The sequence below is a fragment of the Lissotriton helveticus genome, chromosome 8, assembly GCF_964261635.1.
Source record: "Lissotriton helveticus chromosome 8, aLisHel1.1, whole genome shotgun sequence".
Lineage (NCBI taxonomy): Eukaryota > Metazoa > Chordata > Amphibia > Caudata > Salamandridae > Lissotriton > Lissotriton helveticus.
In genome coordinates this window covers 1,658,867,307-1,658,884,782 of record NC_136069.1, presented here as the reverse complement: position 1 = coordinate 1,658,884,782, position 17,476 = coordinate 1,658,867,307, and the positions used below count along the sequence as shown (strand labels likewise).

General features: G+C 42.5%; 1 protein-coding gene across 2 annotated transcripts in view; it reads right to left on the bottom strand.

Annotated features, from left to right (window-relative positions):
- DNHD1 (dynein heavy chain domain 1) overlaps positions 1 to 17,476 on the bottom strand; it is a 659,975-nt gene that overhangs the window by 308,323 nt on the left and 334,176 nt on the right. For both annotated transcript variants that reach the window (XM_078658741.1, XM_078658742.1), the window contains exon 21: positions 8,148 to 11,421. In XM_078658741.1, coding sequence (XP_078514867.1) covers positions 8,148 to 11,421 — 3,274 coding nt within the window. The remainder of the gene's footprint in view (positions 1 to 8,147; positions 11,422 to 17,476) is intronic.

Here is a 17,476-nt window from a genome sequence, read left to right as displayed (position 1 = left end):
CAGATTCCAACTAACACAGTTTAACTTTCTGCACCAAACGTATTATACCCCATTAAAATATTTCGGAATCTACCCAACCAGATACTTGGACTGCTCCAGAAGCGGACAAGAACATGCTCATTTCTTACAGATAACGTGGACTGTAGACAGTTACAGGGCTAATGGGCATCTGAGGTTGCAAACTTACATAGGACCACTGAACTGCTTATTGATAAGATGCCCCACCACTGTTTGCTGGGCACTATACCACTGCCCAAGGGGAAGAGAATTCAGTACAGGTTTGAATTAGTGGGGATGGTGCTGGCAAAGAGGCGAATAGCAATCAGAGGGCTTAAGGGCAATGGGACCACATATCAAATCCTGGGAGAGAGACATGATGGAATGGCCCATTGTAGAGGAAAAACAGATGCAGATGGTCTGCACGGACGAGTCTTTGGCAGATATCCTGGAGGACTGGTCATTAATGACCAGAGATTTAATGGCGAGAGTGGAGGGGGGAATGAGGAGGCATTTGAGGACACACTAGTAGCAATCGAGCGGTGTATATGTGTCATGAAGTTCCATGCGATATAATATGTCATGATGTATGTCGCAATATGATCATGCTTCTGTTCTATGTCAAAAGTATAAATAAAATAATTTAAAAAATAAAGTCATAAAAAAAAGGAAAGCAAGAATTTTTCTTTGGTTACATACAATGGCCAACGGATTAAATAAGATGAACTACATAAAGTGGGGTAGGAAAGACATTAGCACGGTGATGTCTACTAGGTCTACTTGATATATTTGTCACCCCTAGGACACATGAAAAAAAACATGGGTTCATGGCGTAATATATATTATAATAAATTGTTGCAACACATAGATCTCTTACACCCTCAGGAAGAGCAAGACATTATCTGCAGTCAATGAATGAATACCAGAATTAGAAAATCCACTAGAGAACAAAAATGGGGGGAAAGGTTTAGACGTTAATGAAAATCTCAACACAAAGAATATGAATAAATGCGGACAGGGAGGTGGGAAATAACCAGTTAAATGGAATGCATCCAACCAAGACAATCCGTGAATCAAACAGTCGAAAAAATGCCATGTGTCTACGATGAAACAAGAATTAGTCTATAAGATGATCCGTACTTACCCAAAAAAAGGATAGGGGCAATGCCAAGTAGAGAGGTATGTATGACATGGTTACAATCAAATGGAGAGGAACAAATAGCTTCAACACATCCTGGCATTCCCAGAAGATCAGATTGTGAATAAACACTAATTGCAAAAGCCTGCATTGTGATGCACAGAAGTTGGTCCCTGGTGTGGGTTCCTGATGTAAGTGGGATGAAGAAGTAGGCAGGAGTCTTTAAGTGAATTTGAAGTCTTCTTTATTGTAGAAGATAAGAGACACCCACAGGTACACAGCTGCTCTGCTCCAGGACTCCAGGCAACTGACAAACGTTGCCCAGAGCACTAGAACAGAACAGAGAACTAAGAATGCATTCTCGCGCTGGGGGCAGCACGAGAATGCATAGCAGTATACCACAACTTCTCCCTCTTCACAATGAAAGAAAATAAAACATACATGAATAAAACAAAATCAGTTACTGTAAACCAAATGACAAATTTCAATCCAGAATATAATCATTAAACCTGACTGGTAACCTCCTACACCTAACAGTCTAATCTGAAGATTGACGAGTTTCACTCTCTACACCCTCTGAAGAAGAGAAGAGAGGAGAAACTGTGGGATTTGAAGGAGAACCTAAATCTGGATGAATGGATGCACCATCTAAAGTAGAGGAGGTATGAGAAACAGGAGCATTTATCCAAAATGACCAATCACATTGATCAAATTGTTCCTTAGTCAAGTTGAGCAACGAACGTGCTTGGGAATTAGTTAAATGTACCAAAGCCCTCTTACTCCACCATCCTCTACTACCAAGCAAAGCAGAGGCTTTACTAACAGAGGTTACCTGAACAGGAGTAGAACATTTGGAGAGACCTTTCAAAACTCTCTTTGGATTCCTAATAAGGACCCAATCACCAATCTTCAGATCAACAGATGTAAAACATCTTCCAACATCATGCTTTTCTTTCATCACATTCTGTTTTTGTAAAACTCTACTAGACACATTACCATCATGATAAATAGAAGTTTCCTTTTTAAGGTTGGTCTCAAGACTCTTTTGACATAACCAAGTGGGACACAATTTAGTATGAACATTCCTATTTCTTAACAAAGAAAATGGAGATAAACCTGTGGTACTATGAGGAGAAATGTTATAGGACCACAACTTATTTTCAAGAAAATCTTTTACATCACAGTGAGAGGAAATTGCAGTCTGAACAGCATCTTTCAACAATCTATTAGCTCGCTCTACTAAACCATTTGAATTAGGTGAATATAGAGCTACTTTATAATGAACAACATCATGTTCAGTCAGAAATGAGGAAAACTTCTCAGCAGTGAAATGAGACCCATTGTCGGTAATTACAATGGAAGGACACCCTTCAATCATAAAAACATTCTTAAAAAACTTTACTGCATTGTTTGCAGAAGGAGAGTCACAAAACATGTGATACGCCCATTTTGAGTGATAATCAATCAACAAAATGATATATTTCATATCATGAGGTAGTAATTCAAAAGGGCCAGAAAAATCCAACCCAACTTTTTCCCAAGGTTTGACTGGAAAAGGAACTGGATGAAGAGGAGTGTTCATCACTTTCCACTTTTTATCTGAAAGTAAACATTCACTACAAGAATCTATAAAAAATTTAACCTGTGACTCGATAGAAGGCCACCAGTAATGGGATTTGATAAGTTGAGACGTTTTAGTAATACCAAGATGACCTTGATGTGCGAATCCGAATACCAGAAGGAGGTACAAAAACATCATGCCTCATAACTAAATTGTTGACCAATGACAATTCAGAGGAAATCATGGCAAAAGCTTTTAATTCATTTGAAAGCTTCCTAGTCTCAGGCCATCCTTTGGTGACGTACTGTGCTACTAATTTTAAGTTATGATCATTATCATAAGGCTTGGACCAAGATTCTTCAGTAATGCATGGACACAACTTGACAGCATCAAGAGTAGCAACTACACATTCAATATCATCAAAGTCTTCCAAATCAGATGAATCATCAAAAGCCATTCGTGACAAACAGTCAGCCCTAAAGTTTTTACCACCCGAAATGTGTTTAATACAAAAATGAAATTCATGTAATTTAGATAAGAGTCTGACAAGTCTTGACAAGGCTCTTCCAAGGCCATCTCCATTAAGAAGTTGAGTGAGAGGTTTGTGGTCCGTGAACAAATCAAACTCACGTTCCCAGATATAGTTTTTAAATTTTTCTATGGCCCAAACGCAAGCTAAAGATTCACGCTCTATAGCACTATAATGCGTTTCTGAATCTTTTAGTTTTCTTGAAGAAAAAGCAATTGTGTGCTCTCTTCCTGAAACCCACTGCCCCAAAACAGCACCCAAACCAGTCAAACTTGCATCAACCATTAAAAAGCATCTAGCAGAATCTTGAAAAGGATGCAAAGCAGGTGCTCCAACAATCATGTTTTTTAATCTGAGTAAAAGATGCACCAACATCTTCTGACCACTCAAATTTTGAACCCTTGCGTAACAAAGCACGAAGAGGTTCCACAATCAGAGCATAACCTTTTACAAAACGAGCATAATACTCTGCCAATCCGAGGAAAGAACGAAGAGCATCTTTGTCCTTGGGGGGAGTGGCGTTAGAAATGGCCTCAATGAGAGAAGACTTAGGTTTGATTCCTTCTGAAGTCAAGGTATGCCCTAAATACTCTAAAGATTGAGTTCCAAATTTACATTTATCGGCTCTGACCGTCATGCCCGCATCATTAAGTTTATTCAAAACTGAAGTAAGATGTGACAAATGTGTTTCCCAATCAACCGAAAAAAATAAAATATCATCCTGATAGGCCTGCACACCTGATACGTCATGAAAAAGATGGTCCATGATCTTTTGGAACACGCTGGCGGCAGATGCCAGGCCAAAAGGAAGTTTTAAGTATTTGAAAACTCCGAATGGAGTTACAAATGTGGTTAGTTCTTGGGAAGCCTTAGTGAGGGGAACTTGATGGTATGCAGAACGCAAATCAATAATGGAAAAGTATTTTGCTCCACCCAAATTGGCAAGGAGGTCTTGAATTTTGGGAAGGGGATGGCAGTCAATCAAAATATTTTTGTTTGAAGTGCGCAAATCGGCACATAACCTAACCTCGCCATTTTTTTTCTCGCACGATAACGATGGGCGAAACCCATTCAGATGAATCTGAGGAAGCAATAATACCATCATCTTGTAGTGAAGTGAGACCAGACTTAAGTTCCTCCCTCGCACTAATAGGAACTGGTCGAACCTTATGGACAACAGGTTGAGAACAGGCTTTCAACCTAATCTCATGTTGGAATCCTTTAACCGTACCTGGTTTTTTTGAAAATACTTTTGGAAATGTATCCAAAACCTGCTTAATATCAGACTCTTGGTCATTGACATTCAGAAACAAAAGGTGGAGCAGGAGAATAATCCTCAGGTGGTTCACCTATTCTTAACGGGTTATCAGAACCAGGCACCAAATACAGACCCATTTTCGCAAGATCTTGCCACCAAATTATGTTGCGACCCTTAACAGCAACATACATTTTTGTAATAATGGACCTTCCCAAACACTCTAATCTGTAGTTGAAAAAGCCAAGCATGATAATGTCAGCTTCCCCAAACGCCTTAGGACTGACATCAGACTCCAATAAGGCAATAGAATTGAGCCATTTTTCATGAAATGTAACGTCCGACAATATTGTGATTGGGGAACCAGAATCTGCCATTATGGAGATTTCAACTTCCCCAAAAAGTGCTGTGCCCACCGGACCTTTGACCAACTTTGGAGTTTGAATATAATTGCATTGAATAGAAACAACTAAATCCTGAAACTCATCCACACATTCAGCAAATTCTGAACATTCAACTGTATTAACAGTCCTACATAAACTCTGAAAATGTCCCATTTTTTTGCACAAAACACATCTTCTGCCCAGTGCAGGACACGCTGGACTATGACCAAGATGAGATTTTGAGCCGCATCTGAAACAAAAAGAATTTGAATTTGGTTTCCTAGGCAACTGCTTAAAAGGCCTGTTAACATTTACTACATTGACATTTGAGTTATCATGTGGGAAAGACTTAAGAGGATTGTAAGGTTGATCATTGTTAAGAGCATTTGACGTTGTAATGGATCTCTCAATACTCTTAGCAATGTCAATGGTCTCTTGAAGTGTAGGCTTTTTGCAACTTAATAAGCGTTGTTGGATTTTCTTTGAATAGCAAGAAAAAACAAATTGATCTCGGATGTAAATATCAGGGTTTGACTCGAATTCACAAGTTGACGCCAAAATTCTTAGCTGTGCAATATATTCTTCCACAGTTTCGTCTTCTCGTTGTTTCCTTTTAAAGAAATTATGTCTTTCCAGCATTTCATTAGGTTCCTCACCATAATGCCTCGCAAGGCGAGATAAAGCTTCCTTATATTCATCCCAGTGGTCACCTGCCTCACCTGTAGGGGCAGGGGACCTGGGAAGATTTTCAAAAACATTTTGTGCAGTAACACCCTAACAGCCATATAAAATAGCCACTTTTCTCTCCGGGCTAAACTTCACAGCATCAATTGAAACAATATGGTTAGAAAATGCTCTAACCCATTGACGCCATGGAATAGCTGGTCTGCCAGGAAGTTGAAGAAAGGGTGGGGGCTGTGCAAATTGCTGTGGAGAAGCCATATTAAATAAAGTATGAGGAGAAATAGCTTCAATTAATTGTTAATTCGATTTAAAATTATTGTATTTATTTCCTAGAAAATATATCCTGAGAGACAGGCAATGGTGTGCCTGTCACCGAGAAAAGAAAACCATACCTTTGTTTTCAAAGTGCCCTAAATATAAGCCATCCGATGAAGGGCGAAATGCGAAGTAATATGAGGAAAGAACAAAGTTCGAAGCAAAACGGAGTCGGCTTCGTGAAACAGCTGTTCCGTGTTGTGTTGCTAAGTGACCTCCAAAATGGCCGCCAACGTCAGCGTGATAACGTCACCACGCTCTGGTCTGCGTGAGAACTGCGTACTCACAGAGTGGTCTCACGTCAGCTTCACGTTAGAATCCTCGAACCTCACAGATGATGACGAGTAGCATCTCAATACTGGAACACTCAGACGAAGCCTTGAACCGTTTGTCGATGACGTCACCAAGTATCCGTAGAAAGCCGAAAATCATCAGTTAAAGTCCACGAGGTATTTCCAATTAAACCTCCTACAATGAAGACAAAGTGGACCAATTTTAGATCGTGAAGTTGTCGAGAGCTGCTGTTATGAGGATGCGCCGAGTATCTTCCTGGTGGGTGTCTTTAAGGGGTTCAACCACTCTTTGCCAAATGATGTAAGTGGGATGAAGAAGTAGGCAGGAGTCTTTAAGTGAATTTGAAGTCTTCTTTATTGTAGAAGATAAGAGACACCCACAGGTACACAGCTGCTCTGCTCCAGGACTCCAGGCAACTGACAAACGTTGCCCAGAGCACTAGAACAGAACAGAGAACTAAGAATGCATTCTCGCGCTGGGGGCAGCACGAGAATGCATAGCAGTATACCACAGTTCCCATAGCAACGTTATTGAAGGATTGTCCTTGTAATCTAAAGATGCAGATTGAACTGGATACCCCGTTTGATGCCAGTTGATAGCTTGAGTAAAACACTGATAAGAGAATCCATTGAGACTTTCTCCAGATAAGGAAAGAAAAGCAGAATTCAAGGTACAACACAAAGGTATATGATTTAGAGAAGCTTAAGTGCTACAAAGAGTGTTATCATGAGTATGAATACATTAACACAATCACATGTATTGCATTTTGAGAGAACATCTCTCCATCAATTACTCGTGAAAACAAAAATAAAATATGCTAAGAGCTTTTTATCTGTTATGGGTGCTCACTACTAAGCATGTAGATTAAAATGTATGTTGTGGAGCAACTCTATTCATTCAAATTTCTGGACCACAGAATTCCTACCAAAAGGTGGCACTAAAGAAAAGATACAGTGTATACAATTCAAGCTTCTAGAGGCCAACTGTAATATAAAGTAAAATGTTTCTAGTGTGTACTGCCACTAATGAGTGCAATGTTTTTAAAGTTTTTCATATTAGGCTGGCATATACTGAGGACTGTAGTCCTGATGAAGACCTCCAATATTGGTTCTCTACCTCTACTAGAGGTTGAAACACGCCATCTCTGCATGATTTCTAAGAATAAAGGACTTTTTATAGCTATGAATGACCACGTATAGTCAAAGCAATTGTGAATTATGGACTTGTATATATAGCCCTAATCATCCTCAGTGGGTCACACGTAATGTATTGTATAGAATTTTTCAAAATTACAATTTGTAGTAGAGAAGCTGATATTTGAAATGCACATGTATAAAAACTTTGTTGCGCTGATAAGAAATTCCAAACAGTGAAATGAAAATAAGCGATGCTAGAAAAGAGTCTAAGCGCCAATTGTAATAAGTGGTAAAATTACAACTTTTGAAGTGAGCATTTCTGGCCAGAGCCTCGTCCTATCCCTGTTCTCATATAACCACCACATTATGTCACAAAACCGAGAGCTTGGAATGCATATTAATGAGGTAGGTTTTCCTCTAGAAATTGTAACCCTTGTTCCCTAAAGGGCAGAGACTACAGTATTTTAAAAAGTCGCCATGAATGAATGGGGGAGGAGCATGAAATAATTCTCTTGACTGCTACATGCTTTTCGTGATACTGTCTATTTGGCAAATGGAAATCGAAGACCATATAAATATATTTTTTGAACGGTTGCTGGAGTGATAGGTCACAAGTGACTGCAGGACATCTTAATGCATGCCCTATCAAGAGAAAGTTAAGCAAAATATTTCTGCCAAGACATAAAAAATACAATTCATAACCCATTTAAATCTTGAAGAGACTGCGGACATGAATATCGAGGTGGATTCAAAGTCACATTTTTCTAAAGAGAAGAACATTGTAACTTAACAGAGCAATAATATAGTATTTTATACATAATACTATCTCATCCCACTACTTAGTTTGAACCTTACCTCCTGCCATGGGATCCTTCCATGTAGGGATCTGTGTCTTGTCTCGACAGAGGTGCAGATCCAAGAGCACTTGGAATATCTTTTGAAATGATGTGATTTCCTGAAGCCCGTTGGCAACAGATCCCAAGCCCGTGGTCGCCAAGTGGGCATGTGGTTCTAGGACTGGACTGCATGTTTGCCCCAGAAAGGAGAGCGTTGCAGGGAAGAGATCCTGACTGAGGCTTCTGATCATGTCAGCCGTGTTTTGGGTGACACTGTACCTAATGCAGAGAGAAGACAAGCAAGCCGCAAGGACGGCCCGCCACGTCTGATCACCACGGTAGTACACAAGGCTGCACTGGGTGGACAAGGATGGAGAGATATTAGCCAGATCTGTAACCTCAAAGATAAACTTCATAGATGTAGGTGTTCCTATCTGCTCAGAGTTTGGAAGGCTCAAGAAAGGATGAGGACCAAGCAAGCAGCTAACCTGATCCAACAATTCTGATTTTGGCAAACCATCAAGTACCACCCACTTTTGGGGATCATACATGCTGCTCCTGAGACAGGTTTGCACTTTGTGAGCCTTTCTTGCTGAGTCCAGATGAGTGAGAGGAACAGTGCCAGATGTGCGAAGAAGCTTAGCAAACAGTCCATCATTCCATTTCCCATTTTCCCATCGACCTAAAAATTCTTCTGTTGTAAGGCTGCTAGGATAGAAGCATTCCGAGGTGACGGGTCCATAGCATTCACTACTCGGGATGACAGACTCTGTCTCTTGTTCTTCTTCTTCAACATATTTGATGCTTTGACAGTCATTGGATGCCAATCTGTTAAGTGCTCGGGCTAAGATTTTCCAAGAAGTGGTTTTGCCACTTCCTGGTGAACCCATAACGATGACCCCTCGTGTCTGAAGAAGAGCCTGATACAGTTGAAGCATTGTGCCAGTGAGATCTGGATTCGCGTGAAGCTTGGACTCCTGAAGCTCAGAATTCACAGCACTACCTAATCTGGGCAAGTAGACCTCTTCCGAAAGGAGGCTTACTGACATTGGGAAAACATTTCTTAAAAGTTCCTTGAGGTTGCTTAGTTCAGGAGAGGCTGGGGCAGAAAAGAGAGGAGAAGCGAGCAGAGCTCTGATCAAAGCCCGCTCCTCCTCCAGACCAAGGTTCACCGAGAAAAGTGCATTAGACCTTCTCCGATCTAGGACTAGAAGATGAACCTCTGTGCTTGGTGTGCACAATTGCTCCCCCTCTGCTTCATCTGCCAGGGTCTCAACATCTTCGTGGAGACTGGCAACACTCTTCCATGCGACTGACCCAGACTGATGTGACAAACAGCTGGCTGAACGACAAGATGCTGAATGCTTATCTAGGCATGCAACTGAAGCGATTATGATGCTTCGAACCATTTGGTGACAGCTGGAATGATGGACAGAGCCTAATTTTTGCGCCAATTCAAAAAAGGAATTCATTTTTGCAGCCAAGTGTGTCGCTTCTTGAAAACCAGCAGCAAGCATGCTCCCTTCTGCCATCCTTTTAATGTTAGGATAAACCACGGACACAGGCCTCATTACCATAGACAGGTCTGTAGGGATATTCTTAGCTGGATTGCATTGAGAAAGAGTCATGAAGCACCCATAGCTCTGTCGCACACTTATTAGATTACCATTAAAATTAATACTCCCAATAACGGACAGTTTCCTGGGGCTGGCGTTGTCGTTGGCCCTCTCAGCGATCTTTTTGTGTGCATCCTGTGTCCTAACAGCATTGGCCTCCTGTTCTTCTTGCCACTCATAACCTGCAGTCTCTTTATTTGAATAATGACTGGGATCTTTTGCTTGCATCATAGCAACACATGCCTTGCGCAAATCTGCCAGAGGTTGGCTTATCATTCCAAGTATCCCTTGGCTTAGTCGGTCAGCCGTCTCCAGGAGAAGCCATGCTCCAGCCTGCACTGCTCCAGAGAGATTTTGTGTGATACACTGCAACCCTGTCTGTTCTGAGCAGGTGAGGACAACAATATGGCGTCCAAGGGCATTGGCTAAAGTAAGGATTGTCTCCATTTTTGTCACTCCCTCGTGGCTGATTAAAGATGCACAGTAATACTCTTGTATGGCTAGAATTAGACCCAGCAGACTCTTCTCTGTTGAGGTGGAGCCCATGTGCATACTGTTAGGACCTGTATACTCATAGTCATAGGGCAGTCTTCCATCGAGAACTTCCAAGTAACAGTCTGTCTCTTGTTTCTGAGTCAATTCATCTTCAAAAGCGGAGGACCTTGGTTCTAGTCCTGTGCCATCTGGAAGATGGACGTTCATACGGTACTTAAAAAGCTTCGCCCATTCAAAAGAAGCTTTTGTTTCCACCCTATGCTGCAGAAGGCTGCTGATGGTGTCCCGATGATGCACGGAGTGTAAGATGAGAGCAGAGAGTAAAGCAAGGAGCAGGCTGTCTGGTGGGGCAAGGGATCTACGGTACCTCTGTGTATATTTCACCAAACCTTCAATCTTTAGTCTCTGCTTGTGCTTCAGGGTGGCCATTTTGGCTGGTGTAGTAAACAGGGTTTCTTCTACCTCACTCCACCAGGACACCTCTTCGGCTAGTAGGATACACTGGAAAGGGAAGGTGGATGCTAGTTTGCGCCAGAGCTCTCCTGCCATGTGCAGCTCAGGATCCTTCGCGCTGCTGGTGGTAGACCCTGGTCTGCTCCCATACACAGCTTCTAGTTTCTCTTTCATAGACATCCTTTCAGCGAGGCATCCTCTCAGCAAAAGTGACAAGCTTTCCTTCATGGAATGCTCAAAATGACAAAGCCACACTGTGGCTTTTAGGTCTCCTTTTACGGGAGAATACAGGGACACCCTTTCTCCGTGGTACCCTATGATGGCTTTGGCTATTGCTCTGGGAGCGTACAGTGCAAATGCTGAGCTGCTGTTGTCGGTCTCACGACTCTCGAATTCCACATCCTGCACATTCCGGAAGCACCTTTTAGCCCAGGTCACCCTATGAGTCGCCTCAACTGAGGCTGTCAGGAAAGCTATGACTTCATCATCACTGAGGAAATAAAGGCGTGGGCAGCTGGCTCTGGTGGCCTCCAACAGATCCTGCAGCTCCCGGATGATTCCCTCCATGACCGTGATTCCATCGGAGAGCGTCGCCTTCAGCGGCTCTCCCCGAAAAGCCCAATCCCTTCTGCTTTGTCCATGAGCCAGAATGGAGAGAACTAAAGAGTCTTGACACGTGGTCTGGATGAAGGCGCGATAACTTCTGTCCACCATCTCAAAGTTGGGAACCTGAAACAATATTAGATCTATAAGAGACTCATAAAATACTTCTAGCATGATCAACAATATCTGGTACTACTTAAGTCATAATGTACAGCACATGTAATACAGACAGCAGTGTATCAGTGATGATGGCCAGAATCACGCACATGTAATACAGACAGCATTCAATCTGCGGTATTGGCCAGAATCACACACATGTAATACAGACAGCATTCAATCTGCGGTATTGGCCAGAATCACACACATGTAATACAGACAGCATTCAATCTGCGGTATTGGCCAGAATCACGCACATGTAATACAGACAGCGTTCAATATGCGATATCGGCCAGAATCACGCACGTGTAATACAGACAGCATTCAAGCTGCGGTATTGGCCAGAATCACGCACATGTAATACAGATAGCATTCAATCAGTGATAATGGCCAGAATCACGCACATGTAATACAGATAGCGTTCAATCTGAGGTATGTGCCTGAATCACGCACATGTAATACAGACAGCGTTCTATCTGCGATATTGGCCAGAATCACGCACATGTAATACAGACAGCGTTCAATCTGCGATATTGGCCAGAATCACGCACATGTAATACAGACAGCGTTCAATCTGCGATATTGGCCAGAATCACGCACATGTAATACAGACAGCGTTCAATCTGCGATATTGGCCGGAATCACGCACATGTAATACAGACAGCGTTCAATCTGCGATATTGGCCAGAATCACGCACATGTAATACAGACAGCATTCAATCTGCGGTATTGGCCAGAATCACGCACATGTAATACACATAGCATTCAATCAGCGATAATGGCCAGAATCACGCACATGTAATACAGATAGCATTCAATCTGCGGTATGTGCCTGAATCACGCACATGTACTACACATGGCATTCAATCTGCGGTATTGGCCAGAATCACGCACATGTAATACAGACAGCGTTCAATATGCGATATTGGCCAGAATCACGCACATGTAATACAGACAGCGTTCAATCTGCGATATTGGCCAGAATCACGCACATGTAATACAGACAGCGTTCAATCTGCGATATTGGCCAGAATCACGCACATGTAATACAGACAGCATTCAATCTGCGATATTGGCCTGAATCACGCACATGTAATACAGACAGCATTCAATCTGCGATATTGGCCTGAATCACCAAGCCTTTTGTGCATGTTAGGTAAAACTAGGGATGCAAAATATTCAAACACTATAAAAAACAAAGGTCCTAGTAGTAAGGCAGAAAAATTATGTACAGTATATTTTTATAGACTAGAGTCAGCACTATAAACTCAGTTCACTCTGTGTACCCAGCCGGGCCGCAGGTGTTTATTTGACAAAAGATAAGATAATAACAATTTGACATACAAACAGGTGATAGGGCACAGTCCTGTACCTATCATTCAAAGCGAAGGAATAAATAACGTAAAGAAATAACAGGCAAAAAGAAGTGGAGCCAATTTTGTGACTTGTAAACCGTTACTTATCATTGCTAGCTCACAAATACAGTTACTACACGCATTTAAACACAATGGTCATATATGTAGTGCTGTATTTAAAAAGGTGGACGTTTCGATCCCCTGGCTCCTAATAAACCGGGATCATCATCAGGACTATTGTAATTAGTTGCCTGGTGTAGTTCCAACCAAGTCCCGTTATTAAGGCTGCTAGTATGAGAAGCCACAAGGCTTGTCGGGGGTTCAGGGTATTTGGCACGGTTGCAAACTGCTGGAGTGACCTGATAGGGAAAAGTGCAGCCGTACTTTTTTTAAAAAACCTTAATTATTGACGGACTCCGTGAACTCTCAGTAGGGTCGGGAGCCGCGGTCCGTTTGGTGAAACATATAGAGCCGCGAGGAATTGCCGTTTGCGTGCTCTTGTTGTGATGGGCGTCCCACGGTGGGGAATGGGCCCTTCGAAGATGGGCAAGGTGATGGCTCGATGGTCTCAACCTTTTAGCAGCAGTGCTGGATATCCATTATCTTATCTTTTGTAAAATAAACACCTGCCGCCCGGCTGGGTACACAGAGTGAACTGAGTTTATAGTGCTGACTCTAGTCTATAAAAATATACTGTACATAATGTTTCTGCCTTACTACTAGGACCTTTGTTTTTTATAGTAGTTGATCACCCATGGTCCTAGCTTACCCAATGGGTTCCCTTGTGTATTAAAAAAAGCAAAATAGTCAAACTGCAAACAGAAAATCTCAATTACATTTCAATTCCAATCACTATCATAGAATTTCACATTTATAAGTTATACCTACAAATGCTGCAATTCAGCCCATGCAGTAGAATTGCAAATTTCTCATTTTAAGGCTATGGGACTGGATTCTATAAGTGTTTGGGGAGCAACGTCCAAACGTGAACACCCTCAAAACTGAAAGTTGGTGGGTGCTCAAATATGCCTTGCAGGTAGTTTGACAAAATACACACAGCTTTGCTCCCCTAAAAACTAAAAGTAGGGGCTTTTCCATTGTGAGAATGGGGCGTGAACAATACCATGGTTGAGAGAGGCCTCCAGAGAAAGAGTTTCTCAACGGAGATTTTACAGGAAGAAAAAAAAATAAAGGTACATGTGCATGTCACATTTACATATACAGAACTTTCCACCAAACTCAAAACTTCAAAACATCAGTGTATGTTGTGTATTGTTGGAGGGCCCTTGGGATCCACTGTGATTCCTCGAATAGTCAGAAATGCGTCCCCATAACAGGAACAGTCCAGACAAAAAGCATTCTGATTTTCTTAATCTGACACTTGTGAATTGGCCCGAAGAGTGACGAAGATTCTATATAAATCAAATTTAAATAACTTATATGCAGTTATCAGACGCATTTACTGTTATAGGAGCACAGTCTGCAAAATAGAAACTCAAATATTATTAATCTGAATATAAATCAAGACATTTGTATCCAGTCACATGAACAAAGGGCTACAAAGGGCTCTCAAGTTCTTGTGATGAAGTTCTTTTGTCATCTTACATCCTATATTATCTGGGTCCTTGCACGGAATATATAGCTAACTTTACCATTATATATTGTATCACATGCACAGCATATACAATTAGTACACAGAATGTCCAGCAGTCTAAAGGCTTCCTTGCAGGTGAGTCTTACTTCTGGCTATGGGTAAGTGGCATCTTAAGATTTCCCTTGAAGTCCCCTGTGAGGACATTCCATAAGAATTATTTGCCGACGTGCTGCCTTAAAATCTGCTGCCAACCCTGGCTGCCTTAGACAACCCATATATTGAGTCTAATTGTCATGACTCTTGTTTAAATGCATGAAGCACCTATTGCTTCCAGCCATGATCCAGCGTATCTGAAGGATGTGGCCTAACGGCTAGGGCTGTCGATCTCAAATCTGGGGAACCGGGTTCGAGTTTCAGCAATGAAGCTCAACATCCTGTGATTCTTGGCAAATCACGTAATCTCCCTGGGCCCAACAAAAATCAATGTGTCCTTCTGTAACGCTACAGGTGCTCATGTAAAGCGCTCTGATACCTGATACATTCCGGTCAAGTTCGTGCTATATAAAACTCCAGAATTTTTGGGGGGATTTGGTGGAGTGGCATGGCCTTGTTCAGAAGACACTTTTAACTACAGTAAAGCAGATTCTTGAGTGATGTCAGGATGACACAGTGAGAGTAAAGTGATGAAGTGGGTAATGCATAGTGGACTACCATAACTCTGTAGATGTTCTGCAAAGACGCTCCCAGACCATAAATTGACATGACATCAAACTTGGCTTGTATAATATGATCACCTTTAGGTTTTTTTAATGAAAATCTTTATTCTTAAAAACTTCAGCAACCATAGAATATTAGAATCCATTAGATTTACAGACACAGACAAGTATAAAATAATGCCAACATAATTCTCTTTGACTGCTTCCAGCAACAGTCTCAATATTAGTATTCACTGATACAAATCGGTGTGCACAAATATGTTATGTTATGTTATATCATTTTCTAAAGCGCACAGCTGCCCCAGCAAAGGGGCGTCCCAGCGCTGATAGCAGAAAACTGCAAAGCTACAGGAGTGAAAGCCTGGAGCAGAGGCAAGAGGTACATTTTGATTGCCTTACGAAATGACGGATAGTTATCCGTGCTGCGAATATGCAGAGGTAGCAGGTTCCAAAGTTTGGCTGCCAAAGTACAAAAGGTGCGTCCGCCGCCACGTGCCCTCCTCACCCGAGGAACAACCGCCAGAGGCTGCCCCATCGACCAGAGTTGCCGAGCAGGAATATAAGGTACAAGCAGGTTAGCCAGGATACTGCCGAAGAGAGCTTTAACATTTTTAAAGCAATGCCGAGGGACTTAAACTCTACGCATTTGGCCCCAGGCAGGCAGTGTAGCCGACGAATGGCGCTCATCATAGAACACGTTCTGGGCAGGCCAAGAAGAGTTCTGGTAGCAGCATTTTGAACCCTCTGCAGTCTCTGGATTTCAGTCTTGTTTGTTCCTAAATAGAGTGAGCTAGCATAGTCCAATTGCGATAGGATGGAAGCCTGCACAATGACCTGCCCAATAGGTGGGTCAAAAAACCCCAGCAGTGGTTTAAGCCCACGCAATATGCCAAAGCAGGTCCCTGCCACTTTCTTGGTTTGAATCTGAAAAGTAAGGGCAGACTCCACCCAGACACCTAGATTTTTTACCACCTGTTTAGGGGCTGGTGCACAGCCCGAGGTGGCCGGCCATCAGTGTTCACTCCACAGCTCAGGATCTCTCCCTACTAGCAAGACCTCCGACTTGCTGGCATTGAGCTGGAGACAGTTGGCAGTCATCCACTCAGCGACAGCCTCGAGGTCGCTCTGAAACTTACAAGCGTCCCGTACGGAGTTGTCAGAGAGTGCAACTACCAACTGTATATCATCTGCATATGGTACGGCTGTGAGCCCTCTGCTCTTGGCAGCTAATGGTTGGACATAAAGATTGAAAAGTGTGGGGCTCAAAGCTGAGCCCTGTGGCACCCCATGTTTGGAAGTATGGAACATGGAAGCAAAAGGGGGGGCTGTTACCTGGAAGGTCCTCTCAGCAAGAAAAGAGGCAAACCAATCCAGGGCCGATTCCATAATGCCCACTTCCTCCAACCGCTGTAACAAGATCTTGTGAGAGACGGTGTCAAACACGGCACTGAGAGCTAATAAAATCAGTGCCGAAGTGCGGCCCTCATCTAGATAACCCCTCAGATGTTCGGTCACAACTAGGAGAGCAGTCTCAGTGCTGTGGCCAGAACGAAAACCATTCTGGGAGGGGTCTATTATGTTATTGTCCTCCAAAAATCTAGACAAAATGGAGTTAGTATAGGCCTCAGAGATCTTGGAGAACCAGGGCAGAGGAGAAATGGGACGAAAGTTTGCTAGCTTCGCTGTGTCAAGGTTGTTTTTTTTTAACAATAGGATCACTCTAGCTTGCTTCCAAGTCCTAGGGACAACTGCCGTGGATAGGGACAGGTTAATCAGCTGGCCCAAAGGTGAAAGGAGCACAGGTAGTGATTTCATGAATTGCTCAGGCTTAAGGGGGTCAGCCGGAGAACCAGACTTGAGCTTACTACAAAGCCCATACAACTCATCGTGAGAGATCAGAGGGAGAGCGGCCAAAGTGAGCATCAGAAGAGATTTGGACATGGGGTCAGGGCACGTAGTAGCTTGTGAGAAGGTCTTATAGTTATTTTCCACTTTCTTATCAAAGAGGAGGCAAGAGCCTCACATTGCTCATTCAACAAAATCACAGGCGCTATAGAGACCGCCAATGATTAGAGTATCGAAAAAATGCTTTTGGAGGGATTGCTACTGTTCCTAATCTCAACCGAAAAGTATGATGCCCGTTCAGTCTGAATAGCCCTATGATACATCTTAATGGCTGCCTGATAATACCCCTTCGAAATTGGGTCATAGTGCCGTATCCAGGCTCGCTCCAACTTTTTACAGGCTTTATGCAAGGTGAAAAGTTATCATTGAACCAAGGACTGGATTTGATGGTACTGCTTTTAGACCACTTTGCCAGAATGAGATAATCCAGAGAGCGGAGAACCCAGTCAGACAGT